Source organism: Cupressus sempervirens, chromosome 2, assembly GCF_028749045.1.
Source record: "Cupressus sempervirens isolate cs-2001-9-10 chromosome 2, ASM2874904v1, whole genome shotgun sequence".
Lineage (NCBI taxonomy): Eukaryota > Viridiplantae > Streptophyta > Pinopsida > Cupressales > Cupressaceae > Cupressus > Cupressus sempervirens.
This window is the reverse complement of record NC_143119.1, coordinates 745671675-745697894: the sequence shown is the minus strand read 5'-3', so window position 1 is coordinate 745697894 and position 26220 is coordinate 745671675. Positions and strand designations below refer to the sequence as shown.

At 39.5% G+C, this 26220-nt stretch overlaps 1 protein-coding gene across 2 annotated transcripts in view; it reads right to left on the bottom strand.

Annotated features, from left to right (window-relative positions):
• Window positions 1-213: 213 nt before the first annotated feature.
• Window positions 214-26220, bottom strand: part of LOC149575542 (protein PIGMENT DEFECTIVE 338, chloroplastic-like) — a 165616-nt gene continuing 139609 nt past the window's right edge. For both annotated transcript variants that reach the window (XM_089815312.1, XM_089815311.1), the window contains 2 exons: window positions 825-873; window positions 214-686 (listed from right to left, as the gene is read on the bottom strand). In XM_089815312.1, coding sequence (XP_089671438.1) covers window positions 531-686; window positions 825-873 — 205 coding nt within the window. In that variant the 3' untranslated portion in view covers window positions 214-530. The remainder of the gene's footprint in view (window positions 687-824; window positions 874-26220) is intronic.

Below are 26220 nucleotides of genomic sequence, written 5' to 3'. Positions count from 1 at the left end.
TTAAAATTAAAATAAATGGAAGCTCTCAACCCTCATAACATGAATCAAACCTGACTCTAGATCGTATCATAATCATTCATAAAAATTTCCTATAATCAATAATTTTATCCCATTTCACATTGTTTGGCATCAAAGATATTTCTTTTTTATCAAAATTCTACCAATTTGTCATTTAAGAAATGCTAATGTTATCAAATTAAAAACCCTCCATAGTGAGAAAAACTTCACAATTAGATTAATTTAAAGTTTGCATGTGAAATTTTAAGAGTTGAACTGAGTTAATTTTAATGTTATCCATAAAATGGAACTATTCTGAAGAACTTGTCACCACAAACTACATAAACCAAATATACTTAGTTCTCAAAATGCACAAGTACAAAGCATTTCAAATCATGCATGTCAATGGCATACGCCCTCATTAACCCATGGCATTTGATGATTCTCTAGCAAGAAGGTGAGTTTAACAAACATGTAAGCTCTATACACATCACTATATTAGGCAAGTTTAATATTAAAAAACCAGCTCAGATTTAATTCGTAAACCAATCCCAATTTGCATAGTGGTTGTTAGTATTGTCATATATGTCTGATATGTCTTGATCATCTATGGTGGCCTCCACTTTATGCACATAACTAAATTTACTTCTATAAGAAGCTGCTACCTGTTCCGCTTCTTCAAATACTCTCTGCATGAGAGATGGCCATCAATGAGAAATGCTTGACATTACCAAGAATAAAACTAAATCTTAACGCATATGATCCCAAATTCCAAATTGAATCTAAACATGTATGACCTTAAATAAGTATACAGAATGGATAAGTACCTCTTTATTAGATAGAATCAATCCATTCTCACTCTCCAACTTGGCCGTACTGTCCTCAATAATATGGATGATAAACATAAGAATATAATGCATTTAGTTGACATTTTATAAACATAAGATTAGCAAATTATATCTATGTACATATTTCACTATTTGGTGTACAATAAAAAATGAAAATTTGATTTTAATGTATGTTCTTATTTGAAATGAAAAGAAATAGCACACGCAGATGACCTTTTGACATAGCCAATAGCTATAATTCATGAGAAAGCATTTGAACGGGACATAATACACATTAATGAGTAATCCAACAGTTCATCAAAACACCAAGTTTGCTTGGCAAAGAACAGACTAGCATGAGATTTGATTGCAACAATTCACAGTAGGTCCTAGACCCAACATCCTCAGTAGAAAATTGTAAAAGGACAGTTATCATATTTTCAAAAACCTTTTGAGTTTTTGATGATTCTCAAAATAAATAGCTTTCGTGTTCCTTTCTTGTCGTTCTTCCTCTCTCATTCACACTTCAATTTTCCTATATCACTTTTGTTTATTGTCATCAACCAGGTCATGTCAGCATGAATGAATGAATCTCAGGTAGTCCTCTTGAACATACTATTTTCAATATATATTAATTAGTAACTATTAATGTATAATTACTATTAGAATAGTACTCTAAAATTTGATTAGTAGTTCTTAACAAATTCAATTCAATGTTCTCAAAGGTGCCAGATTATGTTGCTCACTTGGTGAGGGTTCCTAATGCCACCTTCCTGCCAAGTTGCTTAAATGCATCTGTCCAGCTAGGGATTAGATCAATATCTAACATGGACTTGCTCGTGCATTCTAGCATGGGTTGACACTAATGATTAGAACCTCAAGGTCCTGTCAATATGAGTGAATAAATCCCAGGTAGTCCTCTTGAACAAACTATTTCTAATACAAATTAATTAGTGACGAGTACCATATAATTTAATATTACAATAGTGCTCTAAATTTTGAATAGCATCCTGATTTCAATCCAGCTAAGTTTTTGAGAAATTTCCCGTATGGGCTACCCAATTTACCCTTACATCTTTGGTTTGATTCTTGCCTTGAAGTAGTAGAGGGATGCCTTGGGAAAATTTATAATGATTGATGAAGGATCATCAAATCTGCTTCATTCTACCTATGCTCGGATTCTTGTAGAAATGGAAAGTGTGTTGACCCTCCCAGATGAGATTATGATTAAGGCATCAAAAGGCAGTTGGATCCAACCAGTGGATTATGAAGGGATCCCCTTCAGCTGTAGGATTTGTTTTCAGACTGGACATGTTGCAGCCAAATGCAATAAGGGAAAAGTTTGGAAACCAGCAACATTATGGACGGATGCTGAAGCCCACCACTATATGGTGGAAAAGAGAGAAGAGCATTAAATGAGCTTTGCACAAGCTATCTCTAGGGAGAAAAAACAAATGCCCCCAAAGGTGACGACTGAACAAAAATCCAGTAACATCAGGGATGAGAAAAATGCTGATGAGGAGGCAGTGGTGAATGATGGGGTTGCTACTCCAGCTGGAAAAGAGAAAAAAACTCCAGTTGGGACATGGGAATTGGACAACCTTGAAGCGGAAAGACATCTCTCCCAACAACAGAATGAATGTGTAGATGAGCAAGCCCAGGAGAATTTTGTGGAGGAGCGAACTCATGATTCTTCAATGGATTGGCATACAGATGCAGCGCAGATGGAAGAGGGTTGGCACATTGTTAAAGGCAAGAAAAGAAGAGAAGGAACGCAAAGGTGGTGTCTTTCGATATGAGTGTCTGTTCGCATACAAAGGGAAACAAATTCAGAAAAGCATAATATGGTTGTGTGTACCTATGAGTAGGAGGTTGTTGGTAGTGTTATGAGTCTTTTGATAGTATGCTTGGAATTGCTTGTGTTTAGGTAGACACTATAAGGGTGTTATGGATTTGTGGGTTTGAAGAGGCTATATTGTGTGTCTGATGGTCTTAGGTGAGGCTATGATCTTCATGTATTTTCTCTTTCCATTTAATAATACATATCTATTAGCGATCAAATATATCAATATATATATATATATATATATATATATATATATATATATTACAGTTTCTATTAACATTATAAAATGACCAAAAGTGGCTGAAATAGTCACTGAAACATTTGGTGTGAAGTGCATGCACTCCAAGTTGTCTACATGAATCTGCACCCTACGCATTCAGAAGTCTGACACAAAAGGATCAGAAGTAATTAAAGGACACAGATTTTGTAGGAAGCCTCTTGATCAGGAAGTTAGAAAAAACATACCAAGACTCCGTTGAAGATGATATGGACTTCCAGCCATTATGATTGATAACGGATGAGACAGGAACACTTCCCATGGTCACGATCAGTCTTAAAGAAGGGCGACATTTGGCAATTGATAATGCCATCTAGAATTCAGTTTTTTTCTCAAAATACAAGCTTCTTCTATTCAGATGAGCAATTACTTTCTCTATTTCCATCCTCAAAGTAACAATATCAAACTCTAGTTTCTCACAATAGTCTTCCTATGTCTTGAGCTGAATTCTCATTACCTCTTCTATCCTCTTTGCCTCTTCTAGTTGAATCTTCAAGCTAATGATGGCCTTCTCTATTTTCTCAAGGCTTTGAGACATTTTTCCTTTCAAATTAGAGTCCTCTTCTTCATATTTCTGGAGCAGCAATTTATGTTTCAGATTTTTTTCTTAAGCTTCTTGATCTCACTTAGGGCACAATTGAGATCGGATATGCTTCTTCAATTTCAGCATCTTCTTCCTCTTTAGAATCCATCCTCAAGGTGTGAATTGCTCAAGGAGTTGACCACAAGAAGGTGAGCCAAGAGCAGGTTCAATGTGTGTTGAAGCCTCTTGGGAACGCTAGGTGAGTGGACCATCGGATGGTGCCAAGTTAAAACCCAAATAAGGGCGAACCCTAAAGGATTTTTGATGTGACCTAGGCCCTCTGCATCATATTGGTATCAGAACCAATTTGTGGCATTGATTTTGGTGTATGTCAGAATTAGAGAACCAAGAAGACACCATCTTAATGCCTCCTAAGGTCTAAAACCTCAAGACCTTAAGGAGACGGAACAAAGAATGGGAGAGAAGTGAGAAGCCAAACTCAAGAAAATGATGAAGAAACTTAAGGGCAAGAAGAGCCAAGCGGAAAGTAACTTTGAAGTCTCTGTGGATGAGACAGAAGAGGCAGATGAAGAAAGAAATCCAACCCAAGATTTGCCTATAGAACACAAAGCTTTTGTGAATGCGATAAAGGAAGCACATAGAAAAGGTATTGAGGCTAAGATGGATGTTTCTACATTCAGTGTGAAGTTGGATGCAGCTGTACTTGTTGACTGGATAGAAGCCCTAGAGAACTACTTTGAATATAAGGAGGTGGCAGATAGTAAAAAGTCATATTTGAAAAGACAAGGCTGAGAGGATCTGCCTTACTATGGTGGAATTGTATTCAAAATGAAAGGGAAAGACTAGGAAAGAATATGATCAACAAATGGAGTAGGATGGTGACCCTACTCAAAGGAAAGTTTATGCCTGCAGACTATGAGATCCTAAACGTCAGAAAGTTCCACAACTTGAAGTAGGACTTAGATGTGTTTTCCTACACAGAGGAATTTCACATATGAAGCATGAGAGACAAATATTAGGAAGATGAAAGGGAAAACATGACCCGGTACATGAATAGGAGTATGCCGTACGAGATGAAATAAGTTTGGTGATACCAAAGATAGAAGATGAATGGTATCTGTTGGCAAAACGGGTTGAGGAGAAGCTTAGGAGAAAAAGTCAAGTGGATAGTGGACAAAAAAGGGGGAAAGAATTTCAGAGGAAGGGGAAGCTTTGGAGGAAGTAGTCAATTTAACTAAAACATTGAATCAAACCACCAAGAGTCAAGTGGAAATTCAAGTTCCAGAGAAGGAGGTTACAGAGGTAGAAGACCCAATGGAAGGACGAGCAATGCCGAGGAGAGGTCCTAGTGTCTTATGTAATGTTTCGTTCTTGGTAGTACTTGACAAAGGTATTCTCAGAGGCAATTTACCTAGAAATTCTTTTACCAGCTACACTCGAAACAACCTTTGGATCCTTGTACGGCTAGAAGCAGACAATGGTCACACGACTTGGCGATGGGCGTATGATGAGTAAGAGTCATACAAAAGTAGCCAAGACTGATCATATGGTGTGTGGGATCCGTACGGTAGTGAGGACTAAATAGGTGTGCAGGTCGTACAATAGTGCGGAAGATAGGGTTGTACTGTGTGTGTGTGGAAGTCATACAGTGGTGGGGAAGATGGGGTCATACAGTGTGTGTGGAAGTCGTACGGTACAGTGGTTGGGGCAAAGTGATGACTATACAGAAGGGATGGAACAGTGTGATGAAGATAAATGGGGAGGGGGTACAATGAAGGTGATCTCCCTCCAGTGGTGGAAGATGTCATACAGCTGTACGGATGAGCTTACAATCATCTGATTAGGCTGGGAAGATTCACAATGAAATCTTAGATGACCACAAAAAATGACTTGTCAAAGACAGTGATTGAATGAAAGATGCAAGTATCACTCCACAATATATTGATTCTAGATAATGGTGCACAGATTTGCCAAACCCATGCAAAATAATATAGAGAACGAAATAAGGTGACGGTTGAATCCCACCAAAATCGGGAAAGCCAAGTAGGTAAGATCTTTCACTTCCGAAATGGCGAACAATACAAAACTCTAACAAGAATTCGCAGTACAAAGAAATAATCCAAATCGCATACCAACTACTACCTACATGTTGTGCTTAAATACCCTTCCGAGGAACTTCCCGAGGGTTTACAAAGATAGCCGACGGCCACACCTACGGAAACAATTGAATAAAATGGGTTCGAGATATACTAAATCAGTCGACCCATAAACAATGGTTTGATTAATTATTTATTTTATGATGGGAACATTACACTTTACAAGGAGTTGCTATAATTGTTACCAAGAAGGGCACACTATGAATAAGTATCCTGAGAAGGCCTCGAGCTCTCATGGAGGAGAGAAAAGGAACCACCTCAGAGGAAGACACTTTTCAAGACCACCTGGAAAGCTTATGGAAATGCATGCAAGGTTATAGTAGATTCTAGTTCAACTAAGAATGTAGTTTCAATAGAAATGGTAAAGAAACTAAGGCTAAAAGGATTGCCACATCCTAACCCTTATAAGGTTTCTTGGTTGAAAGTGGCAAAATGCTTTGAATAATAAACAAGTGTGAGTTGATTTTGAGATAGGAGAGTCTCAAGATAAGTTGTTGTGTGATGCAATTCCCACGGAGGCTTGTCATTTGTTGTTGGAGCATCCATGGTAATATGATGTGGATGCTCAACACAATGGGAAGTAGAATTCCTTCCTCATAACGAAAAATGCCCAAAAGTTCAAAATGGATCCATTACCTAATGAGGGGTCGGAAAACAGGTAGGGTCAAGTGACATGTTAGTAAAGGGTAAAGAATTCCTAAGTATCACAAGGAAGAGGACAACCAAGGATATGCTCTGATCTTGAAGCCCAAGGATAGGTTTGACTTAGAGGATAGTAAAAGAAAGATGTACCTAAGGAGCTACAAGGGTTGTTGGATAAATATAAAGGTATAATTGAAGAGGAATTACTTAATACACTACCACCAATTAGAGACATTTGTCACCAAATTGACTTCATTCAGGGTGCAACTTTTCCAAACAAGCTAGCCAATAACATGACACCAACTCAAAATGCAAAGATTGCTAGACAAATACAAGAGCTTTTGGACAAAGAGTTGACCAAAAAAAATTTGAGCCCATGCGCAATTCCCACAAACTAGCCCCCAAGAAGATGGTAAATGAATATTGTGTACTAATTCAAGGGCCATTAACAAGATCACCATTAGGTACAAGTTTCCAATGCCTAGAATTATCTTTTGGATTACTTGCGAGGAGTTGGCTACTACTCCAAGATAGATTTGAAATCTAGCTACCATCCTATCAAGATCAGAAATGGGGATGAGTGGAAATCTATATTACCCGAGGACACGTTTCCACCCCTAAACCCTAAGTTTCAGAAACGGGGATGGTTTTGGGGATAGGGGGACGGAAGGGAACGTTTCCCAGATGTCCCCACCTAGAGAAGAAAATAGGAAACGCATCCCCGAAACTTTGAAAATGGTCAATGAGTTTTTGACCCACGTTGACCATTTTGAGGACTACTTTTCCATTTCCTAACGTCCCGGGGACTACATAAAAAGTTTCCTATTGCAGGCCCGAACTTGTGGAAGTCAATTTTTTATAAAATAATAACATAAATGATTAGCGGCAGCTGTCATAGTATCTTTGTTTCCATTTTGACGCTTGGGATGATAGTGATAGTGACTTTGATATGGATGATTTGGGGTAGCTGCCATAGTATCTTTGTTTTCATTTTGACTTTGATGTTTCAGACTTTGGAGTGTTTTGTCTTGACATTATATGATCATTGATAGTTGATATATTGCTAGAATGATTATATATCAATATGATCATTGATAGACTATAGTTGATACTTTAAAAGTTTAAAACTATAAAGTTTGAGTCTTTATCTTTTCAATGTTCTCATTTTATTGATAGTTGATGTTTTTCATTCTCTTATTTCATTCATTTCATTATGTACTAATGGTATTTTAAGTACTTAGATGATGATTGAAAATGATGCTAATTAGAATTTTCTATGATGATTCAATTAGATGCTGAAATGTCCCCTCTTCCGGATTAGGTTTGAATGTTGTAACCTGCAACCATTTGTTAGTATAATATCAAAAATTGTATGTGAAACATATAAAAAATATTGGATTAAGTAAATATTAATCTAAATACTACCCAAGCTACCCTCTGGTGAGAACTATATCTTGATTAGGTAATTATCATAAAAAAAAATCTTCCTTAGGCCTCTTTGGGATCTCTGGTAACATTACTTGGTAGAGATCCCAGCTCTAACCAAGTCTCTTACCTCTGACATATGCATATGTTTGACCACCACAATATATATTGTCTCTTAAGAGATTTCTTCATAAATCTCTCTCTGGGACTCCAATCCCAACATTCATTTCTGAATGCCCTATAATCCTCTGAATTTTCTCCTTGAGAATTTGATATTCATTTACGAATATCCTCTACCCCTTTGTTGTGTCTCTCTCTTGTGAAAGTTAATATGCCCTCCCTATTAATCAAATAATCATAAGACAAGTGTTTGTGTACCTTTACAATCTGGATATTGATTTATCCTTAACACTTTATTTAATGTTCTATATCAATATTTCACTATCTCTATATCTGATACAAATCTCTTATATTCCCTTATGTTCTTTCCACTTCCAATTCTAATGAAGCTGGTTTCTATGAATGATGTCAATGCTTCTATACTTCCTCAATTATGGTGATGCTGACTATGCTATTTTTTTCACTCTCTTCCGTTGAATATCTTCAGCGTTACTTATTCCCTTATTCTTCTATTCACTGGTGTGGTGAGTAAACTTCCACGTCATGCCAATTTGTCTTCTTTCTATCAAGCCTGAGAGGTTTGTCACCTTTGTGTCTAATTGTGTTCTCTTGCTCGGTGGTAGTGATTTACTCAACTGGTTATTACTCCCGCCCATGGGTATGAGTTGTCTTTCTTCTTTGGTTATGTCCACTTCAGAGGAGACAACGTTGCCAGCTATGTATTGATTTTACTGCAATGTGCATGCTCCTTATACAAGTCAATTGTATATGCCAATGTTTGCATTCATCCTCCCTTGATGGTCTCTTAATTGTTGTGGGTATAAAAATCTTTGTGACCAATATTGATTGCCTCTAGCTGTGACTATATCTTCGTACTCATTTGTGTTGTTCTCTTTGTAAATTCCTTGATGCAACTCTTTCATAAGCTTCCCTCATTCTTCCTTCGATAATTCTCTCCTAGTTATTTACTATTTGTCGCCTCTTCCCTCTTTAAATATCATTGAATTTAACTATGGTTTTCTGCATTGGATATGTTTTGATCTGCATCGTGTTCGACTCTTCCTCTTTTTTATGGATAATAAAATAGAAAAAAAAAAGGAGAAAACAGGAATTTCTATTTTCAAAGTGCATGGGTGGCATAAATAAAAAAATAGTTGTCATTCCATTTATCGAAGTGTGTAGGTGGCATCTTAGAAGTTTGTGGAAAGTTTTTTAAATCATGCATTTAATATTTGTTGTGATCCACAAAAGATATGTAATTTTCTAATTGGGCCACATGGTGGTGCTTAGTTGTATTTGGGTGGGACTTTAATATTTGCTTTAAGGTAGTTGTATTTACCTTATTATCCCACATTGGTTGTGTTTATAATGTCTTGGGTTGGAAGTGCCTATTTAAGCAAGGCTTATGATCATTTGTAATCAAGTTGGGGAAGTGTAAGCTCTTCTTGTAGAAGCTCTTGGTGTGCAAGTTAGTTGGAAGCCCTTAGTGAGGAAGCTCTCTCATTTTGTAAGAATTTGGAGTTCTCTTATTTGGAGTATATTGTAAGGATTCTCAAGTATAATAAAATTGCTTGGGAAGCATTTTGTCATCTCTTTGTCTCCATATTGTTGCATTTTTTGTTGTGAGTTGGTAAGGGTGGTGTGGCCCTTCATCAAGTGGTATTAGAGCGGGAGTTCTTGAGTGTGTAGATAGATCACCTAAGCTGAGGCAGTTTACACCAGGACTTGGGTTGGAGAAGTAGATCTAAGTTGATCTTGATTTGGTCGTGTATTGTTCTTTCTAGAGCCCTAGATCTCTGGGTTGCGAGGTGGCAGATCATGGTTCTAACTTGCAACTGTAGACGGCTTGCAGATGGATGCCAAGATGGAAGACTGGTCTTGTTGAGGCATGATTATAGAGAGCTTGTGGATTGCAGATCCATGGTCCTAGACTTGTGATTTGGTTCCTAATTGTTCATGGGAGGTGGCAGGTTGCGATCTGACTTGCAAACAATTCAAGGTTGTCACAAAGAGCGCGGGAAGGACTTGTTGAAGAGGGTTTACGAAGACCTTAGTAGATGGCTCTGAGAGGATTGGACCCTGAGATGATTGCAAATCTCTGTGATGTGGTGGAGAGGAGGTTTTCTGAAATGACTACTCGGCTTGAAGCTAGCTTGGCTGATCAAGTTAGGGATGGGGTGAGGAAGGAATTCCGTGAACGTTTGTGGAGCTAGAGTCTACCGATCCAGAAGAGAGTTGATTGGCCAATTAAGAGACTTGTTCGAGAGAGAAGACGACATCGCAAGGTTAAGGTGGAAGAAGTTGGTTTTGTTGATCAAATTGTGGAGTCTGATACAAAACTTGCAGAGCAGCTAGAGGTTGTTGCTGAAGAGATTCCTAACCTTGTTGATGTTGGGATGGAGATTGGTTTTCATGATCAGTTGGTTGAGTCTAACATGCAGATTGTGGAGCACTCAGTTGTGGATGATCTAGTTGTTGTTGGTGATGATTTGTATGTTAACAATGAGATTGCTGGTGTTGTGAGTTTGGCATGTGTTGATGAAAATCTACATATTGCTGCTGATGTAGAGTTTGTTGCTGTTGATGTGGAGTTTGTTGTTGCTAGTGTGGATTCACTAGTTGCTGATGTGGATGAGGGTTTGTTGATGAAGCATTATGTTCAGTTTGTTCTTGGGAGTGAGCATGCTGATTGGATGATTGATATTCTGGTGTTTGACAGAGTGATGCAGATGTGGAAGATTTGCATGTTGGTTTTCTTGTCCCTATTGAAGTGGAAACCTTTGGTGAAGATGAAGATGGTTGCAGATCTTTCTTTTGGCGTCAAAGTGTGGGGCACACTTTTTTTAATCTACTTGGGGAGTCTAATGCAGGAGCATCTTGCATGGAAAAATTTATATTTAAAAAAAAAAAAAAAATTATGGAGGAGAAAGGGTAACGAAAATAGAAAGAAAAATAATAATAAAATAGAAAAAAAGGAGAGAAGAGGAATTCCTATTTTCAAAGTGCATAGGTGGCATAAATAGAAAAATAGTTGTCATTCCATTTATCGAAGTGTGTAGATGGCATCTTAGAAGTTTGTGGAAAGTTTCTTAACTCATGCATTTGATATTTGTTGTGATTCACAAAAGATATGTAATTTTCTAATTGGGCCACATGGTGGTGCTTAGTTGTATTTGGGTGGGAATTTAATATTTGCTTTAAGGTAGTTGTATTTACCTTTTTATCCCACATTGGTTGTGTTTGTAATGTTTTGGGTTGGAAGTGCCTATTTAAGCAAGGCTTATGATCATTTGTAATCAAGTTCAGGAAGTGTAAGCTCTTCTTGTACAAGCTCTTGGTGTGCAAGTTAGTTGGAAGCCCTTAGTGGGGAAGCTCTCTCATTTTGTAAGAATTTGGAGTTCTCTCATTTGGAGTATATTGTAAGGATTTTCAAGTATAATAAAATTGCTTGGGAAGCATTTTGTCATCTCATTGTCTCCATATTGTTGCATTTTTGGTTGTGAGTTGGTAAGAGTGGTGTGGCCCTTCATCAATAGCCCAATTTCCTATTTTGGTGCTCCCTGATTTCAATAAGCCTCTCACTGTGGAATGTGATGCAAGTAATGTGGTAATAGGAGCAGCATTAAGTCAGGAAAGAGGAACAATAGCTTTCTTCTCAGAGAGATTAAATGATGCAAAAAGGAAATACTCAACCTATGATTTAGAACTATATGCAATGGTCCAGGCTCTCAAGAAATGGAGACATTGTCTTTTGCCAAAGGAATTCATTGTCTTCACTAACAATCATGCTCTTAGTTTCCTCATTGGACAAGAAATTGAATTGCAAGCACATGAAGTGGGTTGAGCAGTTGCAGGTTTATACTTTTGCAATCAAACATAAGAGGGGGCAGGCCAATAATGCGGCAGCTGCACTAAGTAGAAGGGTGTTAACCATTCAAGATGTTCACTTGCAGAGCATGGGGGTGGAATCCCTCAAGGAGTTGTACAAAAATGACCCTGATTTTAAGAGAGCATATGAGGTTTGTTCGAACTTTTTGAACACTTGTCATGTGGAGTTTTCTGAGTTTTGGTTCCAGGCTAGGCTATATTGTTCAAAGCCAATCAACTTTGTGTACCAAAATATTCCATGTGGGAAAACATCATTAAGGAGAAGCACAATGGGAGTCTAGGTGGTCACTTTGGCCTAGACAAGACCCTATAACAAGTTAGTGTTAAGTTTTGAAACAGTAAGAAAAAAAAAACAACACTTAAACAGAGATCCTTTATCCTAGGAAAAACCCTCCTCTCCAAGAGAAACAACCCAGCCCCCTAAAAAATTATTCCTTTATTATAATAATGAGAATTTACAGAGTCTCAGTCTGATAATCAAGATTTCAAGAGTAAAATTGTTCTCAAACACCAACCACAAGATAGTTCTCACAGACTTATAGAAAAATATATAACTCCACACAGTAGTCACATCTACACTCTGAGACAATACAACTTAATAGCGCAGTTAATAACAACATATGACAGATTTGCAAAGTGTTGCTGATACTGTAGAAAAACTGGGAACTTATTACTGAAACTGTAGAATGACTACGAACTTGTGTTTGAATCAAAATCTGTTGAAAACATTGATCACTAACCAATAATCTGTAGAATCACTGAATGCTTATCAAAATTGTAGGTATTACTGTGCGCTGCTCTTCTGATAATCTTCCTTAGTATTTTTCAATGCAAATAATCATGATTGTAGATCACCAGGTATCCTTCTAATCATACAGAAAATGATATATCTGAAAATCAAAGAGTTGTCGACAAAGAGACCAAAAGCTACACACAAGAGACACTACAGGTAACGTAAAAATGCAAGACTGTGATTCCACACCCGAAAGAGACACGCCATCACCGCTTCATGATATCCAAAGAAAGGGCGAAGACTTTGAATGTCAACCGACTTTACAAGAAGACACAAATAACTTGCAGCTGAAGACTAACATTCAACATAGGAAATCTGACATAGAGAGCAGACACAAATAAGACAAGACTGATGGTTAAGAGTGAGGTGTCTTCATCAGAACTATTCAACTGCTGCTGTCGATAACCTTGAAGATAGTAACTATTCAATCAGCCATCAATAGCTAAAGTGCAAAGACAGTGAAATCAATTGTCGCAAATGAACAAAGGCAGAGCCAGAATGATACAATGCCATCAGAAGACCAAACAGAGGAAGATCTTTCTCGCAGATACATCAAAACTCAACACTCACTCTTAGCAAGAGAGAGATCTTTCAAAAGATCAACTTATGACAGAAGCACTTCGCTGCAATCATCAGTAAATTCGATACATATCTCATCAAATATTAATATAATAGTTTAACTCATCATGATGAACAAATTGTTATCTCAACATAACAATAGTCAGATTTCATCTCATAAAAATGTATTCATCATAGCTACTCCTAGAGGGTAAAAGAAAAAGAATAATAAAACAAGGAGTCACACACACAGATTTCACCATGCCTACTTGCAGAGGGTGAATTCACCATGACTACACAAAGAGGGTGAAGAGAAGAGGGCTTGCAACTCAGTCTTTTCCTAGAGAAGACTGCACTTCCACCATGCCTACTCACAAAGGGTGGATCCACCATGCCTACTCGCAATGGGTGGAATGAGGATTTCTACCTCAATCTTCTCCTAGAGAAGAATGCTTTCATCATGCCTACTCGCAGACGATGAAACAAAAAAAAAATCTTAATCTGAACTTCTCTGGCAGAGAAGTACTCACCATGAATGAGTCACTGAACCTGAGACTCTTTCCCAAGGATATCATTCTCCAAGGATATCATTCTCCACAATGCCAAACTTCTTTCAGAAGTAGGTGAACTTCATCCTAGGAAGAGACTTGGTGAGAATATCAGCAAACTGCTCTTCAATAGAAACATACATGAGCTCAACTGCTTTCCTTTGAACCACATCTATGAGATAAAGATATTTAATTTCTAAATGTTTGGATCTGTCATAAAAGACAGGATTCATAGAGAGTTTTATACAACTTTGATTATCACACATAATCGTTGTGAGATTAGGAATTTCACCAAAGAGACCAGCAAGTAGCTTACGAAGCCACACAACTTTTGCATCCATGCATGCTGCAACATATTCTGCTTCAGCAGTGCTTTGAGCAACACAATTTTGCTTCCTGCTGCACCAAGAAATCATGGCTGAGCCCACGCTGAAGCAATAACCTGAGGTACTTTTCCTGTCAGTAACACACCCGACACAATCTGAATCAGAGAAACCTTTTAAAGTTAACATTTGGTGCAAAATATAAACTATATCCCAAGGTACCACGAACATATCTCAAAACATGCTTAGCTGCAACTAAATGAACGTGCTTTGGTTCACACATAAATGGGCTCAAGGTATTAACAACATAGAAGATATTAGGCCTTGTGTTAACTAGATACATAAGTGATCCAATGAGTTGTCTATGCATAGTAGTATCTACCAAATCTGAAACAGCAGCGTCCTGATGAAGTTTTTCCAGATTTGCTTCCATTGGAATGACCATGGATCTGCAATCTAACATACCAAATATTTTCAGTATATCTATAGCATATTTATGTTGGCTTAGAAGGATACCATTAGAAATTTCGCCACACTTCAAGACCAAGAAAATAATGCAGGGACCAATGTCTTTCATTTCAAATTATGAAGTAAGACATTTCTTACACTTATCAATCAGATCATCATCATCATCAATAAGGAATAGATCATCCACATTGAGCACAAGAATCAACACATTGTTATCTTGATGTTGGAGAGTTTTTCTATTCAAACATTCTATTGTCGAGTAACTAGAGTGTGGTTTGAGCTCAATGTTTTTGTTCTATTCTCAGATATGGTTTATGCTCGGGCTGGTTGGATCTCACTGTCATCCGGAGATCTTAGGGTCATTTTGGTGGGTTTTGCTCTACTTTCTCAGGTCACAGGGTTCTGATATCCCCTACATCTCTACTCCTTTCTACTGTGTCTCGACCTTGCTCTGTCGTGCATGCAATTTGTGCATTTGTTGTTGTTCTCCGATGTCTAGAGCATACATTTTATGTATGTGCTTGTTCTGCTATACACAAATACACCCAGCTCCATGATGGTGGGTCAATCAGTTGCTGCAATGACCACAGCTGATAGCTGCCCGCCACTAAATCAACCATTGACCTGCCAAAGGTTATGTGACCGTGTCAATAAGCTTGAGGCTGACAATACTTTGCTTAGAGAACAGGTTGATGCATTGACAGTAGAAATTCCAGAGCTCAAACTAGTTACAGAACTGAATACCTCGCAATCAAACGCTTCTCCAATACCTTCATCTCTGAAACAGCGGACTTGAAATCCAATCTTGAATCGGTTATTGAACAACTAGATGGGCTGGAAAAAATCAAGGAACAACAAACTGAAATGGCTACAATACACTTTTCTCTAATTGCTGAAACCGGACAGAAGGTGAAATCATGGGCCTCTCTCTGCACCAACATAGATACTACTGCACCCTGGTTGAGCTTAGACAAGACTGTCTAGGGAAAGATTGATGATGAGCACGTGCGACGTACACATGAGCTCAATTTGCGGGTTCGTGGTCTCTCACCCACTTCCGGCCCTCTTGCTGCTGGACACTCTTTCCTCTCTGACTAACTCAGTATCTCCAATCTCACTTTAGATTAAGTGTTGGTTTGGTACGGGAGACACCGTTTCCATCAAGTTTTTTTCTTTTGCTAACAGGCTTTGTGCTCTTAGAGTGAAGAGAGAATTGTTCTCTCTCCCCTCTAAAATTTACCTAAATGAAGATCTCAGTAAGGCATAGGTTACAAAGTTGAAACTTGCTTGAGGTATTGTGGCAGAGGCTAGGCAGGTTGGTAAATGGGCAGTGATTAGGAATCTTAGAGCATTTGTTCGTGATTCTCCTCCTAGTGGATGGGAAGCGAGGACGACCTCCAAAACCGCATGACAGTTTCAGCAGAAGTTTGACAAGAGGAAGTCGTCTTCTCTTCTTGTCAACTACTGGAATGGTAATGGCTTTTTATGGTCATTACTTGGTCTCTTTCATGATGTTGTGGGGTCTGCCAATATTTTGGCCATTACTGAGACTCACAAGAGTCCTATGCACCCTCTTCCAGGGTATCTTGGATATCAGTGGTTATCTGTTTGCAGAGAGGAAGTTTGTACTTCTGGTGGGGTCCGTGGGTTCGAGGGTGTTGCTTGTTTGATTAGAGATGATATTTTCAAGTCCACATCAGTTGTTCACTTTGACACCTTTGCCAGATTCATGTGGGTCCATATCGGTCGTCAAAATCACTGGCAGAGGGACATCTATCTTGATATTTGTTATTTTCCACTAACCTCTTCTCCATATTCCATTCAAGATGCCAAGGATGGGTATCCTTTTGTTGACCTTCAGGAGAGCATCTCACAGTTTGCAGATTTAGGTGGTATCATTTTTCTTGGAGACTTCAACGCTCGTACCAAGAATCTTCAGACTCCTATACATGATTGTGGCTCTGATTCAATCTACACTTCAAAGATAGATCTGACCAGTATGGACTTCAGCGTACCTCAGATGATGCCCTTGGACCACTCACTTGTTATGGCCACCACATTCTCCAGCTCTGTGAGTCATCTAGTTTGTTGATTCTGAATGGTTTATCCTTCTTCCCTGGCTCTGACCTCTTTACCTGCTGGCCACACTGTGGTGGTGCGAGTGTTGTGGACTATGTCAGCACCTCTTCCTCCTCCATTCCCTCCATTCACAGTTTCACCATTTCTTGTCTCCCCTTTGTTGATCATGCTCTCCTTAGCATTGCTATCTGTGGTTCATCACGTTTATCGTCTTCTCCCCAACCCTCCCACATCTCGTCTGACACTGTCTGCACACCTACTCGCTTTTGCTATATCAAAGGGAGATGGTGAGCTCTTTTCATACCATCTTAAGAGACTTCTGACACCAACTAATTTCAATGATTCGAATGCAGCCTCTGCCATGTTTGGTTTACTTACCTCTACCATTTGGGTTTCCGCTCTCCTTTCTATCCCTCACCGCTCCCCTCCCTCTCCCAGGTCTAAGCATCGGAGTACATGCCCTATGAATCAATGGCTTGATGTTGATTGTAAAGCTTTCCATCGCTCTGTTCGCTCTACTTTCGAGACTCATTCTCCTTCCTTCAGCCACTTGCGCTTATCTTTGTTTTCTTCGTCATAAGAAATGTTCTTTTGCTTCTTCGCAGTGTAGGTCCCTTTGGTCCACGCTTATTCAAAATCTCCAAATCTTCTGGCGTACCCTTTTCCCTCATCCTCCACCCTGCACTTTTGACTTCCACTCTCTGACCTCCCACACCATTACACTTTACGATATTCCAAGGCAAACACTTCTTCATTCCAATCCACCTCCCTACTGCAATTTGTTCACCCCTTCCAGTATTTATGAGTCCATTAGATTCATGCAATGCAGTAGAATGATGGATGAGGAAGGTTTTCAAGCTGAACTTTTCAAACTTGGTGCTTCGGTCCTTGGATCCTACCTTCCTACACTTTTTAATAAAGTGGTATGCAATGGGTTTCCTAATTCTTGGTCGAGGCATGTGATTTACCCTATTCATAAGTCTATATCTATTTCTGACCCAAGTAACTACAAGACTATCATGACCAAGCATATGTTTGCCAAACTTTATGCCACTACTCTAAACACCATGCTATCTAGAGAGCTTGACTAAAAAGGGTGTAAAGCTAAAGGTCGGGCTAGTTTTTGAGTGAACTATTATACTATGGACCATATCTTCACGTTACAAGATATTATTGAGGAGGATAGACACCACTCTGAGAAAGTCTATTGTTGTTTTGTGGACTTTTGCAAGGCTTTTGATTTTATTCCTAGGATGGCCTTATTTCAGAGACTTAGCGAGATTGGGATCACAGATATGCTGTTGATTGCTATTATGAGACTATATGAGAAGGTGATTGGTAGACTCAGGAATCCGGAGGGCTTTTCTATTCCGATTCAAAGTACCATTGGGGTGAAGCAAGGTTGTCCTGTTTCTCCCACCCTATTTGGGTTGTATATCGATGAGCTCGAGGATTTCCTTGTGAACTCCTCACAACCTAGCGATAAGTGCTACTTACATCAGGTTTTGATCTCCATTCTCTTTTTTGCAGATGGTGTTGTTCGCTTAGCCTCTTCTCTTGACAGTTTACAGAGACTCCTTGATGGTTTGGCCTCTTTTTTGTGACCAGTGTCAACTCATGGTTAATCTAACTAAGACTCGAGTTATGATTTTTAACTGTTTAAAGACCTCTCATCTTCATTTCTTCTTCCTTGGGTATTAGGTTGAGATCACTTCTTCTTACATGTATCTCAGGGTGAATTTTTTGGGGCCCCACTTCAGCTTGAGACTGGCTATTCAGTCCAAAGTTAGTAAGGGCATGGCTCCGTGGCTATGCTTGAAAGACAATGTTTCAGACATCATTTTCAAGACATTTCATCCAATCTGTCCCTCTTAGACTCCTTAGTTAGACCGACCATTATCTATGGCTCGGTGGTTTGGGGACCTTCTCTTCTTGCTTCAAATTGGGCCTCTATTGAGTGTGTTCAGACGTTGCTTCTACGGCGTATCATTAGATGTCATAGACTCACCCCCCACAGCATTGTCTTGGCTAAGTTTGGTGCTCATCCTTTCAAACTTGAGGCCATTTTCGACTTGATCTAGTTCATTCATCAGCTTCGAGGCTTTATGGATTTGGATATTGATTGACACAGATACTCTCATCTAGCTTACTATTCTTCTGTTGCGATTATGAGATCTGACACTAGCACTTGATCTCGCTGTTGGTACACCCTAGCCACCTCTTTGTTGGGTTCAATCGGGATTCATATTGATCATCTTCCTCCTTATCAGTTCTCATTGGATGCTCTTGCTCACCTCCTTCCCTCAAGATAGGAATTGAAAATGTCAAACAAGATATCTATAGAGAGTACATTATAACTACCTGGAGTAATCCTTCCGGTGATTACGTCCTAAGATGGCCTTTTATGCTAAGCATTTTCTTGTGATTCAAAATGGTATTATTGTTCGCCCTGCTTATCTTTATCGATGGTGGAGTCACACTCTGCGATTCTCTTTGGGCTCCTTCAGAGTTGGCTCTCACCATCTTCAAGTTCAAACTGATCACCATATGGTTAGAGAGGATCGGATTTGTTGATTGCATACTTTGGCAGAGCTTGAGACTGAGACCCACTTTATATTTCGCTATCCTATCTATTATGAGATCAAAGGGAGATTTTACTGCCTTTTCAGAGATTATTTTTCTCTTTCAGCATTCTTCAGTTATATTGACCAGCGGTGTCTTGCACTTTATTTACAGGAGGTCACCCAGCTTCGTGAGCATACCTGCAGTCACTCATACCTCAGGGTCATATCTCAAAGCAGCTCATCACCACCTTTTTTTCCCCCTTGTCTCCTCCATAAGGCGCGAAAAGGCCATCCAGTATCACTCATTCCAGATCAATCAGACACTGCACCAGTCTTTCCAAGCAACGACACTCCTCCAGCAGTTCTCAATGACGATCTGACTCGAGATCATTCACATTTATACCATAGTAACGAGACTTGCCGCGAGTCGAGCGAGTCATTCGAGTTAGCGAGTCAAATTACCTCAGTTGGGTCAAAATGACCCGTTGACCCTAGCTCGGCGGGTCCACTCAACTGACTCGCTTGACTCGCTTGACTTGCCTGACTCACCTAGGTGACTCGGCTGACTCAACTGACTCGGCTGCATTTTAATTTTTTTGCCTTTGTAGTTACGTAATCGATGTATGTTACGTATGTGATCAAATCACCTTCTATTTCATGATGTTATTGTGTCTTTAATCTTTAGTCAAGAATGGGTGCATGGAATTAATTTAAATCCAAAAAAATCTCTAAATTTCAAGGGTTTCTCATCACTTTGTCGAGTTACTGTCAAGTCATAGGCAAGTCCAAGCCAGGTCACGAGTCAAGTTACCCTTGCTGAGTCCGAGCCGGGTCCGAGTCTCGTTACTTTGATTTATACCCTTCTATGATTGATTTCTTTGTACCAAGGAAGGATCTTTAGTCCTTACCTTGGTTTCTCTGGCTTTGTGTTTTGTTTTGCTTCTTCTCAGACACCATTTGGTGCTCCTATTTTGGCCAGCTCTTTTGTTTGTATACTCAATCCCATAAACCCCTGTGGTTTTTTGTTGGACATTGATATTATTATCTTATCAACATCATCCTTTTCAAATCCCAGACTAAGAAGGTAGTTGCCAGTTCTTTTTGGAACATAATACTAACTAACTAACTAATAGGTATTATCTAAAAGATCCCAAAAGGATCCTTTCACTGAACTTCTATAAATTTTAATTAAAATAATAGATTTTCCTATGCTTTCCTTGTGATCTTAGAGAATTAGAAAAAAGTTGCAGAAAGATTGTTTCTTCTTTTTTGTATTTTCCAGATATTAGTAAAACAATAATTTAACAACAGTAGCAGATAATATAATATTCATTCAACCAGAATAGATGCAAATCGTACCATGCAAGATATATAATCAGTATGCCAACAAAAGTGTTAACAAACAAAGAATGATGACGCCAGCTGCAAGAATACACCAGCCACGCACCAAAAGGGCAAAGATGGATGACGTAAGCCAACCAACAAATCACGTGTCAGCTGAAAGGCAACCATACGGCTGCTATAGTCACACCAAGACAACAAGAAGATCCCAATGTGCCAAACAAGACCCTCAACGTGCAATGCACAAGCACCCCAAACGCTGAACATAACATTTTTTGTCAACTGCTGAAACAATACTATAGAATGTTGCTAAAACAATCTATTGGGGTTTGCATCCCAATTGCCAAGCTCTAGGGTTTGCGTCCCAAGCCTCTAGAATCGCTCCTCGGAGAAAAATCGCAAATACCAAGAATGAAGATGTAAAATATAATGAAAGAATGAGCCAACATCTCCTTTTATCTCCCTCTCAAAGCCAATCGAACCCTAAAGCGAGAATATGCCTTTCCCTTTATTAGAAAATGACATCTTCTAAATCGAAAGGCCTTTATATATAGGAAAAATACCCTGTTCCTCAAATAACATAACTCTAAGTGTCTGAACATCTCAGGATGATGAAAATAAGCTATAATTCAAAGCATTTCCAACAAGCTATAACACATAGGCTTGCCTGAGCAGATGAAACCAAAATCCCCTTATTATTCCAATTAGCTATATAAATAGCTTTATTTTAATTTATTTAAATGCAAACTAGAGCTATTAAAAATATTTCCTTTTATTCAACTGGAAAGCCAAATTCAACTAGAAAGTCAAACCAACCAAATAATCAATGAACAGGTCTTGTCACCTGCCTGTGACTGATGTCGAGTAATGTGGGCCAACTGGCAGTCCCATCCCTAAAAACTAGGGACGCTTCTAGAAACTAGGGAATCTACCCTGTCACCCTATAACTAAAACCGTATACTATTCTCGAGGAGCCTCAAATCCAATCACTGCCACAACTTCCCAAATTTTAGGAAAATCCCTAAAATTAAGAAACTACCCCGACTGGCTCTCAAACTGATTGTAGAACCAACTCCAGTCACTGAGTATCCAATATGAATCTCTATCCACCACTGCTAGCCTACAAGACTCCAATAATAGGCCAACTCTCATGACTTTGCTAGTTAGACTAGAGAGTGGACATGATAGTCCTCCCCTCTCGGAGATGCTTGCCCAAGCAACTACAACGCTAGATGCTACAAAATGGACTCACCCTCCCAGGTGGGATCCTCTATGGGAGGACATCTCCAGCTCACCAAGTACTCCTGAATCACCCTACTCCTCAATCGTCTCTCATTGACCTCCAGAATCTCCTCAGGGACCAAAGTCAATTTACCCACTTCATCCAAAGGAGGTAAATCGCATGATGTTGTAATATGTTGCCCCAATGCCTTCTTCAGGCATGACATGTGGAACATATTATGAACCCTACTATCTGGTCATAACTCGATCTCATAGGCCACCTCTCCAACTCGCTTGAGTACTCTGTAAGGTCTATAAAATGAAGCTTGAGCTTTTTAGCTCCTCCCCGTTTAAGGGTGCTCTATCTGTAAGGCTGTAAACGAAGGGAAATCATGTCACCCACCTCAAATGATTTCTCCGTCATGTGTCGATCAGCGTACATCTTCTATTGATTATGAGCATGATGCAAGTTCTCCCTGAGAGATCTCATGATATCTTGGTTCTCCTACAACCAATCCTGTGCCAAGAGAACTCTATTGTCACTGAAAGCCAAATCAACAAAAGATAATGGCTCATAGCCATAAAGAGCTCTAAATGGAGTTATGTCAATGGACATGTGGTGTGTTGGTTGTATTTGGGCGAATATCCCTGAGAGATCTCATGATATCTTGGTTCTCCTCCAACCAATCCTATGCCAAGGGAACTCTATTGTCATTGAAAGCCAAATCAACAAAAGATAATGGCTTATAGCCATAAAGAGCTCTAAAGAGGTCTAAAGGGAGTCATGTCAATGGACATGTGGTGTGTAGCATTATAATAATATTCGCCCAAATACAGCCAACGCACCCATGCCTTATGCTACCCTGACGCATAATTACGCAGATACCCCTCCACCCACTTATTAACTACCTCAGTCTGTCCATCCATCTAAGGATGGTAGCTGTTGGGGGTCACCTCTATCTCTGCTAACCTGAAAAGTTCCTGCCAGAAGGAACTCATGAACCTATTGTCCCTATCACTCACTATGGTCTTGGGGAGACCATGGAATCTAAATATCCCTCCGAAAAACAACTGGGCTACCTGTGAAGCTATAAAGTCCGCTGCAATAGGAAAGAAGTGGGCATACTTAGTCAACTTGTCCACCATAACATAAATACAGTCCTTCCCTTGAACTCAAGGAAGATCTGTAATGAAGCCCATAGATATCCCTGTCCACTTTTGCTCCGATATAGGCAGAGGCTGCAACAATCCACTCAAAAAAGTATACTCTGACTTGTTCTACTAAGAAGTCATGCATTCACAAACATGGCGTAAGACATCATCCTTGAGACCCTTCCAAGAGAATCTCTCCCATACCACCCTATAGGTCTTACCATAACCCAAAGGTCATGTTGTAGGAGTATCATGGTGAGCATGCAAAACGTGCTCCTTCAACTGTGATTCAAGAACAAGGTAGACCCTGTCATTATAGTAGATGACATCATCCACTACACTATATCTGTCATCCTATGTCAACCCATCCATGAACTCACAAGCACGCTGAATTTTCAAATATCAACTAAAAGTTGAGCCTTCCAATCTGCCGATATCTCGCTCAATGAACATAGGGCAGCAAGTGATGGCTTCTTGGAAAGTGCATCAGCAACAATACTATTGTTCCCCTTGATGAACTCTATGTCTACATGAAAGGCCTTGCCATCCTAAGGTGTAGGTATTTTAGACTTCACAAAACGTGTAGCCCAAAGTATGTCATCATGAGGAATGATAGTCTCCAGCCTGTAGGAAGTTTCCTCCTTAGGACCACTGTCTGAAGTTGCCCGCAAGATAGTCTTCTTCCTTCCAGAAAGAAACTCCAACTACATGCGGTGGTGGTCAATGATGCATCACCCAATACGCTGTAACCACTGCATGTGCAAAACTACATCATAATCCTCCAACGGTAGCATATAAAAATCATCAATCAGAGTATAGTCCCCCGTCTAGATGCTAAGCTGAGGAATCCTCCGAGTACAACTCAAAATAGCACCATCTACAATCTTTATTCCAAAACCAACAAACTCCTCGAACAAGAACCCACGCCTGTCAACTAGCTTCTGGTCAATAAAGTTGTCTGTGGCACTGGCACCTATGTCTACTAAGTTCATAACCCGTTGGCCTCTCAATGTACCTTTCAAACGAAAGGCATGAAATCTGGGATTACTGGAGAGAGCAGCCATAGTCACTTTAGTTGACGCCAAAGGCTCTAGAGTGTCTAGCTCTAACTGTGGGTGTTCTTGGTCAACCTCCTCTGGACTATCCTCAGTACTAGTATCAAGTATCTCCTTATCACCTATCTCAGACGTCACCTTTATCAAATGAACCTTGCCTTTACCAAGGTAACGATGTCTAGGCTCCAATGGCTCCTTACAAGAGAAGCATAGTTTCTTCCTCCTCAACTCATTCCTTGACTCCTGGTCCATCCTAGGTGGTCTAGAAGGTGGTTCCCCTCCGTCCTAGGAAGTTTTGGCCTTCTAGGGAGGCCGAGAATCCCTAAAAGGTTTCTTATCTGCCTAATAGGGAGTTGGAGGGGTGTCCAATCTAAATGTAACATCAATGGCCTCCTCAAGGATGGTTGGCCTAAATGCTCGTACTAGTCCCTTCAGCCTATCTTGTAAACCCTCTATGAATAGCATCACACAACGACTATGAGCCATGTCCAGAACCATGACTGCAATACACTAGAACTCATTCACAAAAGACTCCACATTCCTTGTCTGCCTAATATGTGCCAACTCCTGGTAGTAAAGCTCAGTGTCTTTACAATCAAACCTAGCAATGAGCCGCTCAGTGAATTTAGCATAGGAGTGAACCATGGTGTGATCCTGGGTGACCAATCCATGGTGCCACCAATCATAGGCAACCCCGTCTAAATGCAAAACTGCAAACTATATAGCAATTCTCTCAAGCATAGGTCTCAATGATAAATACATATCCAACTTGTGCACTGTAAGCTCGTGCACTCATATCACCCATGTCATCATAGGTAGCCAGTGTGATCTTCCTAGTGGCTCTACTGAGGTCATTGTTCTGTTGTAGTTTGTAGCCCCTATCTCCAATGAACCTAGTGTTATCCCCACGTTGTGCACAATACTATGGAAAATGAAAAGCATCCCTAACCTCTGGGGGTAGGGCTCTCCACTCAGCTGTAGTTGCCATGACTGAATCTTGGAATCCAACCTCAGGTGGCTCCACCTGTGTCAGCTGCTCAACTTGCCCAAACTGATGCAATAATGGTATATCTGGAGCAAGAATACGCAGATGTTCCTGCCTATGGGAATGAAGGGAGCTCTCTGCTAAGACATGGGATTGATGACTATGTTGGCTTCCCGCAATGGAAACTGACATGCTCCTTCCCTAATGCAGGGGCATCTGATGGTCATAACTTTTGACTCGGACGTGAGTTTTGGCTGAAATTTTACAAGTAGTTGCAGTAGGGGTTATTTGGATTGCCATTTGAGCTTAGCTCAATAGGTGGCCATTTCAACATTTTTCCGGGATCCTGAAAACTCATCTTGACCTCTGAAATCAGCTTTTAGTGTTTTTTCCAATTTTCTTAGAATTTTGTTTTTGTAATAAATCCGAAATCATATCTTTGATTTCATTGATTAGTTGGCAATTCGTCTTGCCTTAGTTGGGGGCTTTTCTTGGAAAAAATCGGGATTTATAGGATAAGTTTTAAAAATTACCAAAAATGGAAATTTTCGTTTTTCCTAAAAATCTGCCAAATATGGTAATTTTCGATATTGTAATAAGTAGATTTTTTTTCATTGTAGAGGCGGAGTAGAGTTGGAGAATATTTTTTTATGAAGAGCTTGGTTATTCTGGAACACTTATCTTGTGTCAAATTCAAATTTGTTGTTTAATGATATTGGGGTTACATCATTTGGTATCAGAGCAGTAAGATGGCTGGGAGAGGAAGAGAAAGAGGAAGAGGAGGCATCACGCCGATGCAAAGATTGGTACTAGATATGCAAAGGGAGATTGACCAACTCACTGAGCAGCTAGATAATCAAGAAATACAAAGAGGAAATGATACAGATGAAGAGGGAGAAAATGAAGACGAGAGACTGGGAGAACTGAGCTACGAAGATAGAGTTCTCAGGGCTTTAGAAGGAAGGAGTGAAGCAATAAAAATTGATGTTTCAAACTATGTTGGTAGTCTTAAGCCAGAAGAACTAATAGACTGGCTGAATAAGATGGGAAAATTTTTTGAATGGAAGCCCATGACAGAAGAAAAGAAGATGAAGTTTGCATGCACAAAGTTAAAAGGACATGCGATGATATGGTGGGATCACCTCCAAAAGGAATGAGTTAGAAATGGAAAGCAGAAGATTAAGACATGGATCAAGCTGGAGAAAAAGCTGAGAGAAAATTCTTACCCATGGATTATTCACAAACCCTCTTTCGCAAATTCTAGAATTTGAAGCAAAACTTGTCTTCAGTGCAAGACTATACAAATGAGTTCTACAAGCTATCCATGCGCATAGAACATCAAGAAAATAATGAGCAGATGGCTGCTAGATATGTTAATGGATTGAAATTCTCTATTCAAGATGAACTGAGC